The sequence below is a fragment of the Callorhinchus milii genome, unplaced genomic scaffold (genome assembly GCF_018977255.1).
Source record: "Callorhinchus milii isolate IMCB2004 unplaced genomic scaffold, IMCB_Cmil_1.0 Scaffold16, whole genome shotgun sequence".
NCBI lineage: Eukaryota > Metazoa > Chordata > Chondrichthyes > Chimaeriformes > Callorhinchidae > Callorhinchus > Callorhinchus milii.
Genome location: NW_024704757.1, coordinates 15,647,788 through 15,670,735, shown reverse-complemented (window position 1 = coordinate 15,670,735; position 22,948 = coordinate 15,647,788). Strand labels below are relative to the sequence as shown.

At 41.1% G+C, this 22,948-nt stretch overlaps 2 protein-coding genes across 2 annotated transcripts in view; both read left to right on the top strand.

Annotated features, from left to right (window-relative positions):
• The first annotated feature begins 209 nt into the window (after positions 1-209).
• On the top strand, positions 210-13,750 carry eif3ba (eukaryotic translation initiation factor 3, subunit Ba). The gene is made up of 19 exons (XM_007906077.2): positions 210-594; positions 3,179-3,371; positions 4,118-4,237; positions 4,752-4,809; positions 5,287-5,415; positions 6,157-6,314; positions 6,435-6,566; positions 6,690-6,756; positions 7,221-7,267; positions 7,530-7,740; positions 8,090-8,162; positions 9,065-9,187; positions 9,683-9,761; positions 10,163-10,301; positions 10,883-11,008; positions 11,327-11,404; positions 12,012-12,120; positions 12,277-12,395; positions 13,257-13,750. The coding sequence occupies exons 1-18, from the start codon at positions 300-302 to the stop codon at positions 12,378-12,380; spliced, it is 2,241 nt and encodes a 746-aa protein (XP_007904268.2). The 5' UTR covers positions 210-299; the 3' UTR covers positions 12,381-12,395; positions 13,257-13,750.
• Positions 13,751-17,154: 3,404 nt separating this feature from the next.
• si:dkey-26i13.8 (kinesin-like protein KIF19) overlaps positions 17,155-22,948 on the top strand; it is a 28,587-nt gene continuing 22,793 nt past the window's right edge. Inside the window, exons 1-2 of the mRNA XM_042341180.1 lie at positions 17,155-17,199; positions 21,285-21,365. Of these exons, the coding sequence (XP_042197114.1) occupies positions 17,155-17,199; positions 21,285-21,365 (126 nt within the window). The remainder of the gene's footprint in view (positions 17,200-21,284; positions 21,366-22,948) is intronic.

Below are 22,948 nucleotides of genomic sequence, written 5' to 3'. Positions count from 1 at the left end.
TTCCCGTCGACAGGTTGTTACGCGAGAAAAGTTTCGCGGCGGTCGAATTTTTCTTGACTGTAAACATCGATGAGGCGTTTTTGTTTGGCACTTCCTTTCACTCCCCTCCCCCCCTTTTTTCGACCGAGAGGCGGGGGAGTTGGTTGAGGCCGGACGACCGTTGGTGGCGGCCGGAGCTCGAGCGCCGCTTGGCGTCCGCTTTCTTTTGGCGCCGAGCGATAGAGCGTGAGGTGAGGGAGAGCAGAGGGCGGAGTGAGTGAGAGAGAGAGAGGGGGAGGTTGGGGGAAAGGCAAAGGGCGATGAGGGAGACGAACGACGGCGAGACCCCGGAACCTGAGGCCGAGGTCGAGGTCGAAGCCGAGGCCGAGGACGGGGCCGAGGACGGGGCCGAAGCCGAGAACGGAGCCGAGGACGGGGCCGAAGCCGAGAACGGAGCCGAGGACGGGGCCGAAGCCGAGGACGGGGCCGAAGCCGAGGACGGGGCTGAAGCTGAAGCCGAAGCCGAAGAGCAGGAGGGGGAGGTCGTGGAGTTCGAAGAGCCGGAGGAAGGCTTCAGCGATCCCGAGGAGTTTGTGGACGACATCTCCGATGAGGGTAAAGAAAAGAGAATGGCGCCGACTGACTGACTGACTGACCGACTCGCGCGCGCGCGTGTGAGTGAGTGAGTGAGTGTGTGGCCGTGACTGTGGCGCCGGGTCCATCCCATGTGCGTTCAGGGAGTGATGGAAGCCTGAGGCCTAAAGTGCAGTGCAGGCCCTGACCCGCACCCCGGGCCCTTAACTGCGGACCGACCGACCGACCGACTGGATATTTTATTTTATTTTCTCTCCCCCCCCCCCCCCCCGCGCTTCCTTTTCTTCTGACACACCACGTCGGCTTCTTAACGCGGCGCGTGAGCGGAGTGGATCGGGATCTTCCTCTTTTTTTTTGGAAAAAAATAATATTTTTTTAGAAGAAGACGCGAAATCGCGATCAGACCAGGACCGCTCCTGCGTGTCAACGTTGCATCGTTGCACGTTATGTTATATTTCGCCGCCGCTTCCCCCCCCCCCCCCCCAAAAAAAAATACAACTGTCAGTTCACTTTAGTGTGTCCGGTGATGCGCTCAGAGACGTCTCGAATATTACTGTATTCTAGAAAGCGTAGAAAATGTTTGGGGGGGTGTGGGGGGGGAGGGAATGAAAGGAGGGCGTTTTTAGTTGTAGTTCAAACTCCTGACTTATTCACGGGGGAAGGAAAATGGCATTTTCCTGACAAATCGCACAGAAGGGGTTAAACAAGAAAGTGTGTAGAAGATGGTTCCTTGTGTCTTGGACGTTTTCATTAATTTTAAACAGGGTGGGGAGGGGGGGGGGGTCATCCTTTGGAGGCTTCGTAACACACTGGTGGTATTGCACGGCCTTTCTTTACAGCTGGAATGAATGGAGTTGTGTATCCTGCAATTCTAATATGGGAGGAGAGAAGGGTGGGGGGTGTGTGGGGGGGGTCCCTTGTATTTAGTAGCAAGATCTGATAGCTGAGGTCTGATTGTAGATGTCAATGTAAGTGAGGCACTTCAGAAAACGTACTCTACAGTTCACACATGAGTAAAAATGTTTTATCTCACTCACATGCAGTAAACTCCTGATAACTTGTCACTCCAAGGATAAAGGGCTCAGTGACAAGTTATCTGGAGTGGCAACTTAAACATATGTATGCATGTGGCCGGGATATTAAGTTGAGTTATCAGGAGTTCACTGTATTTGCAACATATTAATTTGCACATAGATTATTTTTTCTCCCCTCCCTAAATCATCTGTCAACTTCCTGGCATTACTGTCCATTTAAAGGGTGTCGATGCTAATGTGTATTATGATTTTCTTACCTTTGTACTATGTATCATTACCATCTGTTACCCTAATATCTCAATTAATTAATTATTATTATTAATTGGGTTATGACTGAAGAACAAAAAGCTCTGGATTTGATCCTGGTGGGTTCATGCAACTCTTCAATCATTTGAGGTCAAAATAAAATGAGTAGCATCTCAAAAATAACCTGAGGAGTGGTTAAAAGGATCTCCCTGCCTTTGAAATGTCTCCAAGAAGATAACTAGTAAAGTAAAAGAAGCCTGCAATGATTCAACAACAAGATTACATTTGTAAAGTGGGAGGACGTCCCAAGGCGCTGGACAGAGTACAGCATTTCAGACCTGAGCTGGGGTTGGAGGGGTAAGGGAGGAGAGGGGAAGGAGGTTTACCAAAGGTATGGTCGAAGAGGAGGGTCTTTTGATAGGTCTTGAAGGAGGCAAGGGAAAGGGGCAAGTTGGAGGGACTGCAGGATGGAATTCCAGGGAGGGGGGGGGGGGGGGGCAGAATAGCCAAAGGCCGATACTGGTGTGGAGGACGAGGTGGGGGACGTGAAGAGGCTGGAGTCCGCTGAGCGGAAGGAACGGGCAGGTTGGTAGGGGGTTGGGAGGTCGTAGAGGTAGCGGGGAGCAACGCCAAGAAGGGCTTTGAAGGTGAGGACTAGGATCTTGAATCCTCTGTGTGATGGGAAACTAGTGGAGTTGGGCGAGGATAATAATAATATTCCTTGCATTTGATATAGCACCTTATCACGTCTTCGAGACTTCTCAAAGCGCTTCACAGGATATACTGTAAAATCAATTGACTGTATATTTTGTGGGTGAAATGCAGCAGCCGATAGTGTCCCACAAACAATTGTGGATTCAATTTATTTTTATTATTTTTTTGGAAGGGATTATTATCCCCTGGAAAAGCTATCCGTCAATTGACTAGCAAACGGGTTCCTACTTACTGCTAATTTTAAAGTTTTGTTTAATTGAACAAAGGCTTTCATTTTTGATGTGAGTGAACTGGTAATACATATGTGGTTCACACCCACTTTCTAGGTTATGTGCTATTACTAATAAGTTTACTTATTAACTTGTTTACTTATTACATTTGTTTACTTATTACATTTGTCTGTGTCTGACTGTCTGGGTTGACACCTATATGGAATTTCATCTTGGCCCCACCAAGATGAAGATTCCTGTTTTGGTGAACTAAGGTAATAATTGATCTGTGACTATTTACGGTGTATTGAAGCTTATTGCATTGCGCCACCTTCTTGCACAGCAGGAAAATTCTACTGTATTTGGTGACATTAGTAATATTTTTTNCTTTTGTTTTCATAGAACTGTTGGGTGATATTTTAAAGGATCAACCTCTGGAAGCAGATGGAATTGATTCTGTTATTGTTGTGGACAATGTTCCAGAGGTTGGACCAGATCGAGTAGAGAAACTCCGCAATGTCATCCAGAAGATCTTTTCTAAATTTGGAAAGATCACAAATGAATTTTATCCTGAAGCAGATGGAAAAACTAAAGGGTATGGGTAGATTTAATTTTTAAAGCTTCCTTCTTTGTTTCTCCAACTATGTTGTGTTGTTATGTGAATGTCTTGGGAGATGAGTTGGTTGGAAAAAATTATTTTAAAAGTGTTTCAGACCTGTAACACGCAAAACAATAACCATATTGTCAGAAGATCATTTTGTCCTTTGTGTTTCCCAAGTTAATCGAGATGTGTGCCCTTCCTTGCCTTTTGGTTTGTCAGTGTGGTAGTATGTAATTGTGCAGTAGTCACGTAAGGTTTTTCTTACTAATACTAATCAAAATTGACAGGTTCAGTGACACTGAAAAATTTCTATCAACTACTGAGAATTCTGAAACAGGAGCTTCTGTAATATATAGCTTAGTTCCTGCAAATTTGTCAATATAACTGCTTCTGATTAAAATTAGTTTGAATTGTTGTGAGGCACAATACTATGTTAATATGTATTAGAATCCCCATGGATTACATGCATAGAACTCTGCTTGGTTTGAATCCCATTGTAAGAGTGGCGATGGGTTTCCTTGTGTGTCAAGATAGCAGACTGACCCAAAATAAAAAGTGTTATGTTAGAATTTATGTACTGTGGTACTGAGATGACCATTTACCATCTATTTGGACTTACTTATAACTCCTAAATCCAATTTTTTATTACTCTGGAACTTCAATTTCAAAAAAATTTATTACTCTGGAACTTCAATTTCCAACGTAGGCTGTATCCAACCACCTTTTTTTCTCTATTTTAGGTATATTTTCCTGGAATACAATTCACCAGCTTGTGCTCTGGATGCTGTGAAAAATGCAGATGGATATAAATTGGATAAACAACACACTTTCCATGTAAACCTTTTTACTGACTTTGATAAGTAGGTATCACATTATTAAATGTTTTATTTTTGTTTGAAGGGAGATTATAATGTATATGTAGACTTTATATTAATCTGTTAGCCTAAATCATTTGTGTTGTCATGATGGACCTGATGCTGAGAGGAGAATGTATTGCACTTGTCATATTGATTCTTGATGTTTTGGTAAATATGTACACTTCATGTATTTATGGAGGCACTGAGTCATAAGTATGCTTATCTTAATAATAATAATAATAAAGGTGTCTTGTTTGGGAACGGAGGAAGCGGGTCAATGTGTCTTGGCAATGTGTCTTTACTGTAGTAGTCCTGATGTGTGGTGTTGTGATTACTTTTTAACAACATGATTTCCCTCATCTTGTCACTTGAAAATGTTCCCTTTTTATTTTACTAGCTGATAACATCTACTCTAAGTTCGTAGGCATTTCTGAAGTTAAGTTGGTCAATGCTAGTTCAAAGTGTTACTAGCCATTTTTCACTAAAAGTTTATTTTGACTTTGTTTTTTCATGTTAGGTATGTGACCATCAGTGAAGAGTGGGAGAAACCTGAGAAACAACCATTTAAAGATTTTGTAAGTTATGCTTCCCACTTGTAATGATGGAGTATGTATGAGGGGATATGAGAGAACTTATCACAGTGTATTTTGTTATTGACAATTTTGTGCTATGGAAATTTTGGAATGGATGAAAAACAGCATTGCTTTTTGAAGATATTTATTGTAATCCCTGCTGCTTTGTGGCTATGAAGCTTTGGACCTTTACTCGATTTGTGTACGATGTGTTTCAACCACTGAAATAGTGCCACATCTCAGTGATTTGGAGGAATTCCAAGAAAATAGCAAGGAAAGATACTGTATTACATTGAGCAGAGATTTTATATTAATAATCAGATCTTTTTCTGTGTAGCATGTAATTCCAACTGGCAGACAAGTTCATTTCTTTTTACAAACTGAGGTGGAATTGTTTAAAGAAAATATTTATTAGAACCTCAACCCACTTAATGGTGTTTGCAGTTAAATCGTTGTATTTAAAACTCGTGCTTGTTTCAGGGGAATCTTCGTTATTGGTTGGAGGATCCGGATTGCAGAGATCAGTGCAGCATTATTTATGAGTCTGGAGATAGAACGGCAATCCTGTGGAATGATGTGAAGGAACCCGTCACTATTGAAGAGAGAGCAGTAAGTACTGAATGGATCTTGACTGCTGTGTTATCTTCATCCTCCAGGCTGAGGATTAGAGAATAAAATTTCGTAATTGGGTTGAAAATGCACTTTTTCGATTTGCTAAGCCAATTGTGATTGGTCTTACGCCTTTCAAATCAGGAAGACGTCCCAAAGTGCTTCAAAGGATTGCTGTTATAATTAGATGTTTTACATTATTAGATGTCTTCATCATTCCTCATACTACTCTATATGACTTGTAACCTTGTGTGCTAAATTTGTCCTTGTCATGGAAATTAATGGCTTATTCTCCATGTACTAACGATGATGGTGAATGGACTGCACATCTTGTGTTGAAGAGGGAATTTCCATGTACAACTTTCAGTTGCTTGTACCATGATTGACTTCTGACCTGCATTCCTAGGCAATACTTTTTTTTGAATCTTTAAACATGATGGGGACATTGTCATCAGTAGAAAATGCATTAAATTTGTTATTAGCTAAAATTAGATTTTAGTTATGTTAATATATTTAAAATTAGGGAGTGGAAGTATATCTGGTCATCTTGCTCCTTGATTCAATCATTAATAATAATAATACTTGGATTTTATATAGCGCCTTAACATGTCTTCGCGACGTCTCAAAGCGCTTCACAGAATATACTGTACAGTGAATTGACTATATTTTTTGGGGGGTGAATAACGCCATTCAATCAAAGATTTTTACATTTTGAATGTCTTGTGTTCTTTTTTGTGGTAGCGTTGGACAGAGACCTACGTTCGCTGGTCTCCCAGAGGAACCTACTTGGCAACGTTCCATCAGCGAGGTATTGCTCTCTGGGGTGGGGAGAAGTTCAAGCAGATCCAGCGTTTCAGCCACCAGGGTGTCCAGCTGATCGATTTCTCTCCATGTGAAAGGTACTTGGTTTATTTGGGGGCCACCCAGATCAATCGATACGTGTTTATTAAATGTAGTTGATGATGATTATATTATAGACACTGACCATTTGTTTAACTTCCCCTTGTTTAACTCTACAGATACATGGTAAGCTTCAGCCCTTTATTGGACACAAAGGACGACCCCCAGGCCATCATCATTTGGGACATCCTCACAGGCCAGAAGAAGCGAGGGTTTCATTGTGAAAATTCAGCACATTGGCCTATATTCAAGTACGTTTGATCTAAAAGAAGGAGCAATAGCACACCACTCTTGTGCTGGAGAGGTTTTCGTTTTTTTGGCTATGACTATATTGACCAGAATGTAATTTTTACTCATTCTCTTTTCCCTAACAGGTGGAGCCATGATGGGAAGTTTTTTGCTCGAATGACCCAAGATATGCTCAGTATTTATGAAGCTCCGGTGAGTATTTGTTACTATTGGCCTGGCGTTCTTTTGAGAACTCGACGAAAAGCCAAACAAATCTAAGGCAGTATTATGCCTGATCTAGATGTGTACTTTTCACCCTCTCTGTGCTTATTTATTATTTCTGCACCTTTATTTTGTTCCCAGATAATAACATTTGGTTTGGACAGATTGTTTTAAACTTTTTAATTAAAAATATAAATTGTGGCAATCATGAGTGAACTTCATTATAAAACGAGTGATCTGTACATCTGCAGCCAACTTTTTGCTCTGTGCATTAGTAAGTGTAATTGTATTTTGCAAGACTGCGTTTTCTGTGCAAATTGCCAGTGCATGGGATGCTCCAAGGCTCTAATACAGTTTGAGCTAGTGAATGCTCTGGCGTTATGCTACGTGAAGGGCAGTACACAAATGCTTGTTTTTGTAATTGAGACCTCCGCCATCTTATTTTTTATCTCCAGTCAATGGGACTGTTGGATAAGAAGAGCTTGAAGATCAGTGGAATAAGGTGAGGATGTTCATACTAAGTTAAAGTACTTTATTGACCAGTGCAACACAGTTATATTGCACTTCATTATAAAACAAGTGATCTGTACATCTGCAGCCAACGTTTTGCTCTGCGCATTTGTAAGTGTAATTGTATTTTGCAAGACTGCGTTTTCTGTGCAAATTGCCAGTGCATGGGATGCTCCAAGGCACTAAGTCGCTGTAAATTTCAAATTGAACAAGTTGTTTCTGATAGTTTTTCACCCCCCCACCCCACCACCCAGGGATTTCTCGTGGTCTCCAGGTGATAACGTTATTGCATTCTGGGTACCCGAGGATAAAGATATTCCCGCGAGAGTCACTCTGATGCAATTTCCAACACGGCAAGAGATGAGAGTCCGCAATCTTTTCAACGTGGTGGACTGCAAATTGCACTGGCAGAAAAACGGAGATTACTTGTGCGTGAAAGTAGACAGGACTCTGAAGGGTACACCGGTACGTGCTAATTGGTGCAATAAATCATCATCACTGACTTAAAAATAAGCTGAGATGGCAAATACTGAACATATTTTTCTGTGGCTTGTTAATTGAAATACATTTTAAATTTCATTTTTTAAAATAAATACTTATGGTGCCTTACAGCTGAATTGGACTCTTGTACAGAAAACAAACGTGTGACATTTAAACCACTTATCTGAGCTGATACCTCATATGCATCATATGTGTCGATTGACTTAAATGAAGTTCTCGTTTGTTTTGAACTTTTATCGTATTTAAAGATTTTCAATTTAGACCTCCGAGAATGCCAATTGCCTATGTAACGTTATTAACTTTCACTCTCCAGGGTCTTGTAACTAATTTTGAGATCTTCAGAATGAGAGAAAAGCAGGTTCCAGTGGATGTGGTAGAAATGAAAGGTAGGCTGTGCCAAAACTAATATTTGGTCGTCTCACAGATTGTAATTAAAATTGTAAATTTTCCACACTGTTTCCATGGGTATTTAGTGATCTCATACTTGTATGTTGTTCTATATTTGGTTGCTTTCCTACTAATTTTCAGCGCTTTTATTGGAGTTTGCTCTTCTGACGAGGCTTTACAATCCTTTATTAAAATTTACTAGTTATAATACCTGAAGCTAATTTACTGTTCATTCAGGTGTAAGTATTAAAAAAAACTCTAGGAGTTCTTGCTTCATTTTTGATAAAAAAAATAAAAAATGTTTAACTGGATAAGGTGAATTAATAAAGAAAACAACATTGCCTTTAGCATTGAAGTGGGTGGTTTCCTAAAATTAGATTTATGTGAATTGTTACGTGATGTACAGTTTGTTCTGCCTTACCATATGGCAGCAGCTGTACTTCCTTTTGATGACTATAAGTGATGGCAGTGTGATAAAATATTCCATTCTGCATGCAGCACCTTCAAACGAAACAAGATGTCCTTACAGAAATAACTTAGCTGCAGAAGCACTCTGTGTAAAATATTAAGGCAGTGTCTCTTTTCCAGTCTATACAATTTGTATTTTTATAGTCCTTTTCAAATGGGGAACATGACTCAAAGTGTGTCACACCTCTGGCTGGGGGGGGGGGGGGGGTGGGAGGGGCGAGAGCTGACTGAAAGAATGATGGAAGAAGTAAGTCAAGCCAGGATTTCCGTGTGGATAGGCCTTAGAGATTGAGGTTTACCTAGATTTCAATATTACCATTTAAAAAAACTTGACTGACTGCCTTTTGGCTTTGGAAGTTCCACAATGTTTGTTTCAATTTGCTTTCATCTGAAATTGTAATGCGGTGTGTGTTTTTTTTAATGTACATTATAGAGGGTATTATTGCTTTTGCTTGGGAGCCGAATGGTAGTAAATTTGCGGTGCTTCACGGAGAGACGCCCAGGATATCTGTGTCCTTCTACCACGTCAAGAACAACGGCAAGATTGAGCTCATCAGTAAGTGAATCCCACAATACAACTTGAGGTGGACAGTTAACTGTTCATGGATTTTTGTCTCACAGTTGGTACATATTGAAGTCAACTGGGAGAAAATGGCTAAATGGGGCGGGGAATTATATTTTTTATATATATATATATATAAATATATATATAGTTGGTGTCCTTAAAATTCCAAATTATTCTATAGCTGGGAATGATTGAGTGAGCATGCAGAAAGCCAACTGGCTTCCTGTGCTACAAATGTCCGTCTTCAGTCTTTTCTTAACCATTACACCTACAATGTTGCTGGTTTTAATTTCTAACCACCAAGTCTAAGTGATGCTACGGTGAAGGCAAACACCATTTCTTCAAGACTGTGTTGTGCAACACTGCCTAAATACACTCATTTTTTTATCGTGACTGATAATAATGTGTCACGTTACAGAGGATTGAAAATCGCACTGCTGTTTGGGGTGTAAAGTTATAACTTGCTTTGTTTTTTAACAAACTTAGAAATGTATGACAAGCAGCAGGCAAACAGCATCTTCTGGAGTCCGCAAGGGCAATTTGTGGTACTGGCCGGGCTTAGAAGGTGAGTGTCGTAAAGGTTTTAAGATGAAATAGTGTCAAAGATTCAGAACTGTTAAGAATGTAGCTTCTGATATATTAACTTTTCATTGATTGGATCAAATTTATTAAAAAGATTGGTGGGGGACGGGTGATCTAATTACCCTGGTCTGTGATTAATGTTCTCAGTTGTGAAAATGGAGCTTGTTATAGACGTGGGGAGAGATTTTATTGCATGTCTAAAGGCCACCGTGGGTTGCTGTGTCTGTCTCATTTCTATATGCAATCTGATTATATAATTAACCATAAGATATACAATTTGCAAATTCTATATTACATTTATTGCCACTGGTCCTTTGTATACAGTCTCCATTTTTAGTCACTCCTGCTTGACCTAATTCTGAATAAACCTTTCTTAATCTGCAGTATGAATGGTGCTTTGGCATTCTACGACACGTCAGACTGCACCCTGATGAACGTAGCTGAGCATTACACGGCTTCCGATGTCGAATGGGACCCAACAGGACGATACATAGTTACCTCCGTGTCATGGTGGAGTCACAAGGTAAATTATCTGACGGAGTAGCTACTCGATAAATGATTTGATGCTGAAGAGAGAGCCCAGATCTTCACTAGGTGGAGACTTGAGTGGCTTGGCAGTTCTGGCTGCTCCAGATGGTATGATGCACACCACATTGGCACGTGGAAGCCAAGTGTTTCTTCTCAATTCAGCAATACACTTTCAGGACACATTTTGCTATCTTTACTGAGGCCCACAATGTGTTTCAGTCCCAATGTTAGCTTTCCACCTCTGTGAGCTTCTGTTTCCCACGTCAGCAATCTTGGTTTCTGAATCATAATCCTTGCATTTGACAAAGCTCCTTATTATGTCTTCGAGACATCTCAAAGCGCTTCACAGAATATGCAGTAAAGTGAATTGACTGTATATTTTGTGGGCGCAACACGGCAGCCAATTGCGCACAGCAGCGTCCCACAAACAGTCGTGGATCAAGTGGCCAAATTATTATTATTATTTGAAGCCGTTGTTGTGGTGAGGGTCTTTGCCACAGGGAACGCAGCTGAGACTATGACGTAAAAGGCCCAACCTCTAAGGATTTGGCTAAGTTTGTGTCTGTTTTGTGTTAGATGGACAATGCTTATTGGATGTGGACCTTCCAAGGACGTCTGTTACAGAAGAATGCCAAGGATCGTTTCTGCCAACTGCTTTGGAGGCCCAGACCTTCAACTCTGCTCTCTCAGGATCAGCTTAAGGTTTGTATCCACCAGTAGTTGGAGTAACAAAATATCAATTTGATAGTTATGTTATTATAAGATTGCTGTTTGTTTATTTATACGAGAATAGTTACACAGTAATGACAAAAGTGCCAGTGGGTAAAGATACTTATGAACAGGTCCTTGATATCAAAACAATGTTCTACAATAGATCACAGTACATCTTGCTTAGCAGTGTCCACCTGACAAAATTTGTCTTTATTGAAATTTAACTGTTTAACGTATCAAACTACAGCCTCATATAGAGGTTTACTTGTGGCTTTGTGTTGTGTTAATATAAAAAATGTTTTGTTGCAGCAAATCAAGAAGGATTACAAGAAGTATTCCAAAATCTTTGAACAGAAAGATCGGCTCAGTCAGTCCAAGGCCTCCAAGGTGAGTAGTCGATACGACAAGTTTTAGACTTAAGAAAAAACAAGAGATGTACAGTTTACACGTGTTCTGAAGATTAAAGGAGACTGGTTATGGTGCTTTGAAGTTCGGCTTGTTTTTGGCTTCTAAAGCTACTTAACTACAATTGTGCAAGCCCGGCTGTAATGTTATTAAATGTTTATAGCCATGTGTTCATCAAATCACTGGGAACTAATAATTTTTTCCCCAAAATGTTTGCATTTGAGGAATGCAAAGTGTATCCAATCTTAATTCTAAAATCTCACTTAAAAGACGTTTCCAGGAAACATTCAGAGGTTACATCCCATCTTTAAGGAATATTTCAGCGGCATTTTCTTTCCATAATCTAGAAATTGTCTTCTATGCGTGAATGTAGTTTCTTAAAGGCAATACCTCATATGAGAATATAGAACATATCAATTAAATACAATAACTGAAATTGTTCATCTGTAGTCCATTCTCTCCCACCGCACTACCACGAATCTCAAAACAATCTGCCTGCACTCATTTCCCTTCAAAATCACCAGTCAATGCTCTGGTGGGCGGTGTTGTGGGACCGGTCTCTTATTCGTGGCTGTTTTTGTGTTTTAAGGAATTGGTCGATAAACGCCGCAAGATGCTGGAAGAATTTCACAAATACCGTGAGAGGACGATGGAGACTTATGCAGAACAGAAACCCCTCCGTCTGGAACTCCGAGGAGGTAATGTTGCCGTGAGCAATTGATTCAAGTGTAGTTTACTAATCCGGATCAGCTCTGGGCTTCATTGTGGTAATACTCTATTTACCCAGTAGGTACTGCTCTAAGCTACAGAATAAAGGTTCCTCTCGCAGTCTCTTAAACGTTGTTCCTTAACAGGTGTCGACACCGATGAGCTGGATAGTAATGTTGACGATTGGGAGGAAGAGACAATTGAGTTTTTTGTCACAGAAGAAATCATCCCACTTGGAGATCAGGAGTAGTCCCATAAGATACAGGTAATATAATAATACTTGCATTTGATATAGTGCTTATCGCGTCTTTGAGATGTCTCAAAGGGCTTAACAGAATATACTGTAAAGTGAATTGACTATATATCACAACCTTGTCTGTGTTTTAATAAATTGTACCTTTAAAACACTTAAAAGCAAAACATTTAAAAAGTTGCATGTTCCAATATATCATTAAAAAAAATTCTTACTCCATTTCTGCTGGGTTAGACAGGGATTGTGCATGTAATTAACAATCTGTCAGTCACAACTTCATTGTACTGCATATTATGAGGACTGAAGACATACTCAGTTGTATTCCCCTTCTCGTATGTTATTTTAGGAGGTGGATAGCAAATTGTCTTGAAAATCAACACCCAGAGTAGCTATAAAAAGGACCTTTGTTCAGTTTGTTATGGTGCTCTTGATCCTTGCTGTCTTTTTTGTAGATTAATAATCTGTAAAAGCGTTGTGAACAATTTCTTCCCTCGTTCATGGATTATCCCAAAATAGGAAGTAGAGCAATTGGATTCTGAGATGACAGGCACAGTTCAAACATACTGTCTCTTGTTGCTACGTGGCATATTATCAGACAGTAAATGTAACTCACCAATTCAAATGATTTCTATTTGTGTAGTTTACAGCAGTCTGGGAAAGATAGATCTTGGTATTAGATTTGACCTCTACAGTTCCCACATTACCACTGTATGGTTTCTACGGTAGTGTAGATTGGATGTTGAAGGCAATCTACTGAGTATTAATTTAGAATTCTACAATGTTTACAATATCCAGAACAAAGTTAATAAATAAATGATCTAATTCTTTGTCTCAAATTTCAAGCATTCACATAACTTCTTTACTTGTGTCCAGAGCCACCACCGTACGTACTCTCAATTGAAGCTGATTTCTCTTTACATCGTCTGGAACTTTTACACTGCGTCTCGAAAAGCGAATGTGCCCACTCCTCGAAAGGATCATCACAGTGCCTTTTACTGTATCCGTTTCAGCAGTGGTAATCTTGAAACACACTGCTGTGTTTGGGAATAAGATTGGGAATAAATACACTTCACTAAGTAGCAACCGCTCTGCAGTTTTACTCTGCTATTGGCACCAGTGGCTGTAGAGTAACAGTGATTTGTGTAAGTATGTTATTAACAAGGCACTCAAACGTGTTTTCTGTAGCAGTGGGCTATTTTTACAGCTGTGGTAAAGTGAGAAAGCATTTTGTATGGAGGAATATTGAACGTACAATAAAGGTTAATACATATTTTAGTGTGCTTTGGCGGCACTACAGTGGACTCTATCCTCCTCCATTCAGATTATATTTGATGTGTAATGGGATAAAATAAAGCATAGTAACATTGCTTGTGTTGTTTGTGTGTTGACTTTTGCAAATAATATAATCCTTTCATTTGCTGTAGTGTCTTATGTTGGAAAGACGTCTCAAAGCGCTTCACAGGATATACTGAAATGGAGTGACTGTATTCCTAGGCAAACACAGCAGCACAATTGCACACAGCAATGTCCCACAAACAGCCGTGAAATTAATGACATTTTATTTGGGTGATTATTGGCCAGGACACCAAGAGGGAGAAACTTCTCTTTTTGAACAGTGCCATGGGATCTGAACAGGCAGACGGGACTTTGGTTTAATGTCTATCTGAAGGACACGTTTATGATGCTTGAGACTGGGGAAAGGATACCTAATGTTAATTCAAAGTGTATTGTCAGAGCTATTGTTGCCGATTATAGGGGAGCAAATGGTTGTTTCAAGGGTTGTCTTGCGCTCCACCTCTCTACTTGGTGCATCAAATCCAATGTTTTGTTTGGATTAAAGTAGATCTCTATTTTCAACTGTGGCCATACACCGATTCCACTGTATAGACTGGAGCTGAATATCCAACAAGCGCTGTATTCAACACAATTTTGTCATACTAGTTTAGAAAATCAGTTAGACGTTGAGGACAAAAGCGATTAAATTAGGTCTTAACTTGGGAGACTTGAGCTTTTATCCAATTATTTACCATCAGAGACACAGCGGTGGCAAAATCTATCATTTCATTTCATCACATTGGAGTTACAGTTTTGTTTTATAATGATTCATTGACTCATTAATTAAAACAGAATTTTAAATACTGTTGTTGAAGAAAACGTAACTTTTTACAAATATTTTTTGCATGTTGCACATTGTATCGTTCGATTTGTAGAATTAAAACAATTTTCGTGCCTGCCTTTCTGCAATTGTAATGATGCTATCTTGTAAGTTGCATAAATACTGCAGAGCATATTCTGAATAAGATGATATAAAAAAAATTGTCTTGCATTTGACATGGAGCCTTGTCAGTTACGAAAGGGTTTCAGTGTCGCGACTGTGTATTTGAAGGTAGATGCGACAGCCAATTTGGATGCAGCAATGCGCTATGAACAGCCATGAAGTGAAGTGAATGACCATTTTTTTTTCTCTCGGGGGAACTGTTGCCAAGGGATCTTTAATGACCAAGTAGACAGGACCTCAGCTGAATGCCTCATTTCAAAGGACAGCAGCCTCTAGCAACGCAGCATGTCCAAAGTACCACGTTGGCCTGTCAACCCAAACTGAGCTCAAAGTCCCAGTGTGACTTGAAACCACAACCTTCTGACCTGAAGATACAAGTGCTACCAGCTGAGTGAGAAGAGAGAGCTTCAGCACACAATTTGCCTTCAAAACGGAATTTGAAGCAAGATGTCGCTGGACTAGATTTGTATCGATTACATTTCAATTCCAGAAAAAAAAAGTCACATTTTTCCCCCTTCAAATGAGTAAATACCGTGAATATAAAAGCACGGCAATAAGCCATCTAAAGTCAGGTAAGGGTTTGCCCTGGAGGGAGACTGTCTGAAACATGCATTTTTTTAATTAAAAATATTGTGTTCACCGTGTATTGAATAATAAAACAATTCTTGCGTTTGATACAGTCAGTATCTTTACATTGCTGAGACATATAGAATCATAGAATTATACAACAGGAAGGAGGCCATTCGGCCCATCGTGTCTGTCCCAGATCTTTGAAAAAGAGCTTCCAAATCAATCCCACTCCCCCGCTCTCCCCGTAGCCCTGCAAACTTGTCCTCCCCAAATATTGTAAAGTGAATTGACTATGTATTTCGTGAGTGAATAATAGTCATAAAGGAGCTTTCAAGTCTGTCCCCAACATAATGAGTATCGAATGAGAAATTTATCCCAATAAAATGATTGCTGGAAAAGTTAAAATTATCACTTGGTAGAATTCAGCTATTACATAATAGAAATGAGTGCCTGTGTCTACCACAACTGAAACTTCTCATCCTTGAGTCTATTAACTCTTGATTAGTGAACTCAGTGCAGCAAAGGTTAATTGCAGCCATAATACCCTCTTGTCAGTCATAGTCTATTCCTTTGAGGAAAGCAAATGATTCTTCTACATTTGCAAAGTGTCAACTAGATTGATAGCTGGAACTGGCCATCTCGATCATGATGAAAGGTCACCAGGGCTTGGGCTGTTGACTCCAATAAAGGATCCTCTTGTGTTCAAGATCCTAAAGAATATGAGTGAACTGAATAGTATTGTTAATCGATTAGCAGATCGCTTTTCTGGGGGTAATACCTTCAACATTTAAAACCAATGGCCACTCAATCCAGGACTGTTTATGGGACACCGCTGGGCGCAATTGGCTGCCGGGTTTCTCTCCCAAAACAAACGGTCAATTTTCACTTTATATTCTATGAAGCGTTTTGAGACATCTCAAAGGCATATTAAGGCGCTATATCAAATGCTAGGATTGTCATTATCTATTATATAGTAGTGATAATAATAATTGTGTTTGATATAGCGCCTTATCACATCTCCGAGATGTCTTAAAAGCGCTTCACAAGAATATACTGTAAAGTGAACTGACTGTGTTTTGTGGGCGAAATAAGTCTAACTTGGTTGAAAACTCAACCAAGAAAAGAGAAGACAATTCAGATTTTAATTTTACAGCGCGGGTAAATATATAGAACATATATATATATATTAAATATATACCTCACCAGAGAGGTAAGTAATGATAAGACCAGATAGATTGTAGTCAGTATAAACTGAAGACAGAATTAAGAGAATCATTTGGTGAAGAATGTAATAAGTACTACAGAGTATGGAGTGGGTGTTCTTTTCAAGTCATCTTAAAAGAGCGGAGGAAAAGGTAAATGGGTTACATTACTGTTTTGAGTCGTGTTTGAACTTTCTGCGATGGCCATCAGGAAGGCTGTGGAGCAGTATTTCTTCTCTGCTGATGCAGGAGCCCTGGTCTCGGTGTTGTTCCTTATTTATTGCAAACATTGATGAAAGGTTTCCTAGGCTGCTATTGCTATGGTTTGACTTATCAGCATTCAAAGGGGGGAATATTTCGCCCTCCTGTCTTGATGGTGTTTGAATCGCTCCACGATCATGGTCAACCCTTTGGCAGATGGACAGTGCATTGGCTGTGGATCTCACTGGGAGAGAGAGAGAGAGAGAGAGTGACGCCTTTTCTGGGAGGTTTATCTGTGGCGTTTGCTGGAGGGACTCTCTGCAAACGCCGACACCTGGGCTTTAAACATCCAGACCAGTGCCTTGTGTGTGTGTGTGTGTGTGTGTGGAGTTGGGCCAAAACCTGGTGTTGGTTTGATGTTTAAAGCAGCGTTGGAGGAGAGAGAGGGAGAGAGACTGGAATTGGAACAAGAAATGGAGCAAATCGACTGCAAAGAGTGACCAAACGTCGCTTCCCAGACATGAAGGAGATGGGAGGAGAGGCGAAGATGTATCACCAGCTCACGGTGAGTTGCTGTTCCCTCCTGAGCCTGAATGTGATCGAAGATAAATGGTCACACCTTGTACATAACGTGGGGCTGGAAAGGTGGTGGGGTTTGGGGTGGGGGTGAAGGAAAGGAAAGTGGGCTTTGATGTCTTCCACCTCAAAACTTTTTGTGTGCCAAAAATTCACTGCCCAAGTCAGTCTGACTCATTACTACTTCTTCGGAGTCTGTAAAGTGGATAATAAATGTTTTTTAAAAAAAAACAAAATATAATCCTTGCATTTGATACAGCGCCTGTTCAGGACTTCCAGACGACTCAGAGCTTTTGAGGAATTGTTTGTGTTATTACAGGGTTTCCGTCTGTGCGGGAAAAAAATTAACACACCTCAAGCAAGGTTTGAAATTAAAACATAGTTATTTTACCCTTCTTTCCTTTCTCTTCTGCTGGACGCAACTGGCTGCCACCTTTTGCCCACAAAATACAGTCACTCCACTTTACAGTATTATTCTGTGAAGCGTTTTACGAAGTCTCCATGATGTGATAAGGCGCTATATCAAATGCAAGGATTAGTAGTAGTATTATTATTTTCTTCCTCTCTCCTTGCTTCTCTCCCTCTCTCTCTCTCTCTCTCTCACTCCCCCTGCCCCACTCCTGTGTGTGGAATAAACACCGACATTAATAACAGTTTAATATATCATAGTTAATACTTTAAAAAGAGCTGGGTGAGCCTCGCTCGGGTTAGGAAGGGAATCGATCGGTGGTTGTACGAGTGGTTCCAGGTGCTGATAATTGAATGCTGTGTGGAAGGTGAGCTGCTCAGACCATGGTATTACCAATGACGCCAGCTGGTCCTGCATGAATAATGCAGGCAGATGCTCCATGCTATTTTGGAGTGTTTGCTCTGTTTCCCTTTGGGTGAGCGGGCAGTGACCTACTGCAACCGTCATCTATTTTGTGCTGCACCTTCAGATTGAATGTGCAATCAGTCGAATTGATTGAATCTCCATGTCAAATTGAGATGAAGAATACTGTTCCCCCGAAAAGTATTTTTTCAGGTGGACGTGAAAGGTCCCGTGGGGCTAATAACAATAATCACAATCCTTGCCTACGATGTAGTCTTTCCGTGAAACAGCTTCTCCCAAGATCCTGGCCACCAATCCCCCCAGTTAAAATTAGTCGTTCACTTCACTGCTTGTTTGTGGGTCATTGCTGCGTGCAAATGGGCTACAGAATAAACAGTCTGTGGAGTGCTGTATCAAACGCAAGGATTATTATTACTTATTATTAGTGTACAATTGTTTTGTAAAGTTACACATGAGGTAAATAGGACAGACCAATACGGAATCCAATACACCAGAGCCCACCTCTTGCCTGCGTTCTTACCCACATGGCCATTGCTGCAAGTGAGAACAAGCACTTATGGTTATTTGCCATTCGTGCAGCAGTCACCTCTTGTGTATTGCGTTACAGGTGCAGTTTGCTTACATGCTGAGGCTTTCTAATGGTTCCACTGCTCTCACTTTCTCGCCCGCCTGCGTCATTTTTAACAAAAGGTTTCTATCCGGGTGGGTAAAGCTTCCTGCAAAGCTTGAGTTTTATGACATGCTGTGCTTTATTCTAAAAATAAAGTGTTGAGACAAGAGAGAGTGGCTTGGAAAAGGCTGGAATCCAACTGAGAGCTGTCGGTGTCGCATTATAACCGAGTGGGTAATGATACCTGAATCCTGAGATTAGATTACGTCCTTGAATGCACTCCTTGGTGTCTGTTTTTATTGTTTAATGCATTCTTGAAAATGAGTTTGGAGTTCTGTACCCTGGAGAACTCTGGCATGACAGTGTGAGAGACACTGGACTCTTTTCCCCTCAACATTGCTGAGGGTTCAATCTGACTTCCTTGGGTGATATTAATGCTTGGTTATTTTTGGCCCTGATGGACTGTACGATCACAAGCACTCATAGGAACATATGAAATTGCTAAGCGAAAGAAGTCCGAGGTCCATCTAGTTTGCCTTCCACCATCCCTGGCAGTCGCTTGACATGTCATGTCCCAAACTAAATACTGTATCCCCAGCTGTTATTTTCTAGCAGAAATCGACCTGGTTTGTTCCTGACAGTCTCCCCGCCTTCCTAATTTTTTAACATTCCTATCACAAAGGAAATAAGCCTTGCATTTGTCGTACCAGTAACATCAATGTCTCAAAGAGCTTCGCAGGCGTTCATTGTAACAAAAGAAAGTAAATGTTACAGCAGAATGTTAAGGCTTTGACTGAGTGGGGATTGTGACGTCACCTGATTGAGCTGAATTGGATATTGCAGTGAGACCTGAGCTGGTTTAATAATGTGAAGTTATTATAATCATAGCATTGGTGATGCCTTGCGTTAGAGTACCAATGTATTGGATCGCCAATGCATTGCACCTTGGCATTAGGAGGCCAGCTGTCTTGACACATGCGGAAACCCATCACCCTGCCTTAGGAGTCTCCAAACCAAGATGAGATTTCCACTCATCCGACCTACACATGGAAATCCCAGAGATAGATTGTTGGAATGGAATGCGCACCCTCTCTCTCTCTCTCTCTCCCTCCCTGGAGGCACGCCTCCTGCTTACTTAATTCCGGAGAGTATTAGGCGCAGTTTGGCAAGAGCCAAGGTTTGGGGGGAGCCCAGAGTGTGCGTTGGAAACCGATGCTCACCTGCTCCAATTCTATGCCCTCATAATGATGATGATGTCACATTGTCAGATCCAGATCTGTGAAGCGTTTAAAGTGCTGACCTTTTTTTTGAGGGAGTGTTTAAAAAAAAACATGCGCTTGAATATAAAAAGAAATCTCACGCTCAGAAATGTACAGTGTGATTGATTATCCAAAAGTGAAGGTAAGTTAAGATTTTGTGGAAAATATAATCGTTTATCTTTTAGTCGAATACATATTGAAGATTTCAATATTAGATTTCAAGGGGGAATTGTAGTAGATATCTGTGCAAAGAATAATTTGCAGGGGTATGGAGAAAGAGTAGGTAAACAACAATAATAATCCTTGCATTTGATACAGCGCCTTATCACTTCTTTGAGATGTCTCAAAGCGCTTCACAGAATATACTGTAAATTAAATGAAATTAGTTGTATATTTTGTGGGCAAAACGTGGCATCCAATTGCACACAGCAGTGTCCCACAAATAGCCGTGCATTGACTGACCATATATTTTTTTAAAGCGATTATTACCCTGGGAAAAGTGATCTGCCGATCGACTAACAATCCGGTTACTACTTACTGCTGGGTAATCAGAGGCGTGTGTGTGGAGTAAGGAAATCTGCCTGAGGTTTCGCCCTGATTGAAGGGTGTAGGGCTAGAGTAGGGCAATTAGATTAGAGTAGATATCTCCCCTCCATTAAAGTCAACAACAGCATGGACACGATGAGCCAAAGGTTTCCTTCTGTGCTGCGATGATTCTATAATAGAACCAGAGACATTGAGAGCACAGAAGGAGCTCGGCTGTTCATTCCCATTGGCCTGCCGTTCCCCCATATCCTGATTCTGTCATCTTGGAGTCGGCCTGTAATTACTGTGCTCAGCGCTGAATAAGTCCAGTGATAATGGTTCTCCATCCGAGCTGCTGGAGGGTTTGCTAATTGCAATGTTTCTCCTGTTATTAGAACTGAGTTCCCTCCTCATTGTGAGGATCTCTTGCCGCTGTCAGCAGAACTAGAATTACAGAATATTCATTTCAATAACCCTGCAATATACGTTTAAAAATAACCTTAGGCAAGACCCATCTCTCTTTTTCTCCTCCCCCACCCCACAGCATTCCCTTCCCCTGGAGGAAGCTAGATCTTCATCATGTGCAGCCCTTGTAAAAAAAGAAAAACGTGCTCACTCAATCCGTGACTGTTTGTGGGACACCGCTGTGCGCAATTGGCAGCCGTGTTTCGCCCACAAAATATATGCAGTCAATTCACTTTACAGTGTAGTCTGTGAAGAGCTTTGAGATGTTTCGACCACGTGAAAAGACGCTACATCAAATGCAAGGATTATTATTATTATTATTATTGTGTTGTTCTAGCGGTGAATTGTAAGATACGAATGTACTTTGATTGTCGTGTGTTTAGGTGGCTCTTCGCATCCGCCCCATCAACGAACCGGAGCTTGATGAAGGAGCCATTATCATTGCACACAAAGTGGATGACCAGGTACGTGGCTCTTGTTATTGGCACCACACTTGTGCTGTGTTCGATGCTGTAACGCTGTAAAGCAACAACAACTTGCATTTATTTTGCGCCCTTCACACGGGGTAGCGTCTTGGAGAGCTTAACAGTGGCTGGGGGGTGGGGGGGGTGAGGTGACTGTAAGCACGATCAAAAAGGAAGGTCCTTAGGCGGGATTTAATGCTGGGGAAGGAGAAGGCGAGGGGGCGGGTGGGATTGAGGGAGAGAGTGACAGAGTTTCGCTCTTTCTATCAGCAGTGAATGGACTTAAATTCTGGTTCTGATTCTCGATAAGCCATTCAAACCATGTCAATAAAGTATATAGGAGTTAGGGGTGGGGGGAGGGGGGTGATGGTGGGGGCAGTGTGGGGGTGTGGAGGAGGAACACAGGTGAGTAATTGGGCCTCCTTTTAGAAAAAAACTGCGTCCAAAGGGATAGCATCAACGAGGCTAGGGAGTCCATGTTAACTCAAGGCATTGTTGGTGGTGACCAGCCTCCGTGTCCATCAGTGAGGCTCGCAGGTAAACAGGTAAGGCAAGTCCAGGTTACAGTGAACTGCGTGGTCACATTCAAGTATTTTTCTTTTTTTTTGAACCGAAGAGCTATATTTTCTCTCGAGCATTTTCCTCTCGGGAATGCAACTGTAAGTAGGACAGAACCTACAGCCGTAACAAAGCGAGGATGGGCAGGTTTTGACTGCGCTCTATAAAACATTGATTTTTTTTTTTAACTTGATGCGTAGTGACAACTGCAGTTCACAAAGAGTTTTCGCGGCACAAAACGATAACGCCAGACAATGCCTCGTCCCCGGACAGTTTTGCTAAATCAGTTCATCTGCACGTTGCAGGCAGGAAACTGCCGGCGTTTTTACATGTTGTTTCTGCCTCAGGAATCAGGACAGTTTAGGACAGACTCTCTTTGTTTGACGGAGCTCCGGAATGCACAGTGCTTACACACAAACAAGGTAGCTGTGTGTAATGGGGGGAAAAACAACACATTACACAGGGAACTCCTGGCAGTGCCAAACAGTGCCTCAAGCATGTATGTATTTATGTGTACGCGTTTATCGTGGGTGTTTCATCGCAAAAATACACAGTCGCTCCACTTTACAGGATATCCCGTAAAGCGCTTTGAGACGTCCTCCCGACATGAAAGGCGCCGTACCAAATGTAAGGATTATTATTATTTAGAGGGAGCCATTTGGGAATTGTGTTGGGACGTTTCTAAGACGTGATAAGGCGCTGTATCAAAATGCAAGGATTATATTTTGGATTATTTAGGTGTGATAAGATAACTCGCGTTCCAAATAGTACTGATAGTCAATGGAAGATGGAAGTGATTTGTGGACCTACTGAAATAGTACCTTCAATGGCAGTATTTAGAGGTGAATTTCTTGTGAAGCATTGCAGCTTTTATTTTCTTCCCCAGTATCCTCACCAATTTACCCTTATCAGTCCTCCTTTGTGTCTCCCTCCCGCGTTTAAATCTTTATTAATCTGCAGGTTTTCCTCCCTGTCAATTATTTATTGAAGTCTCGATCCAAGGCCCATCTAATCCTGATTGGCAC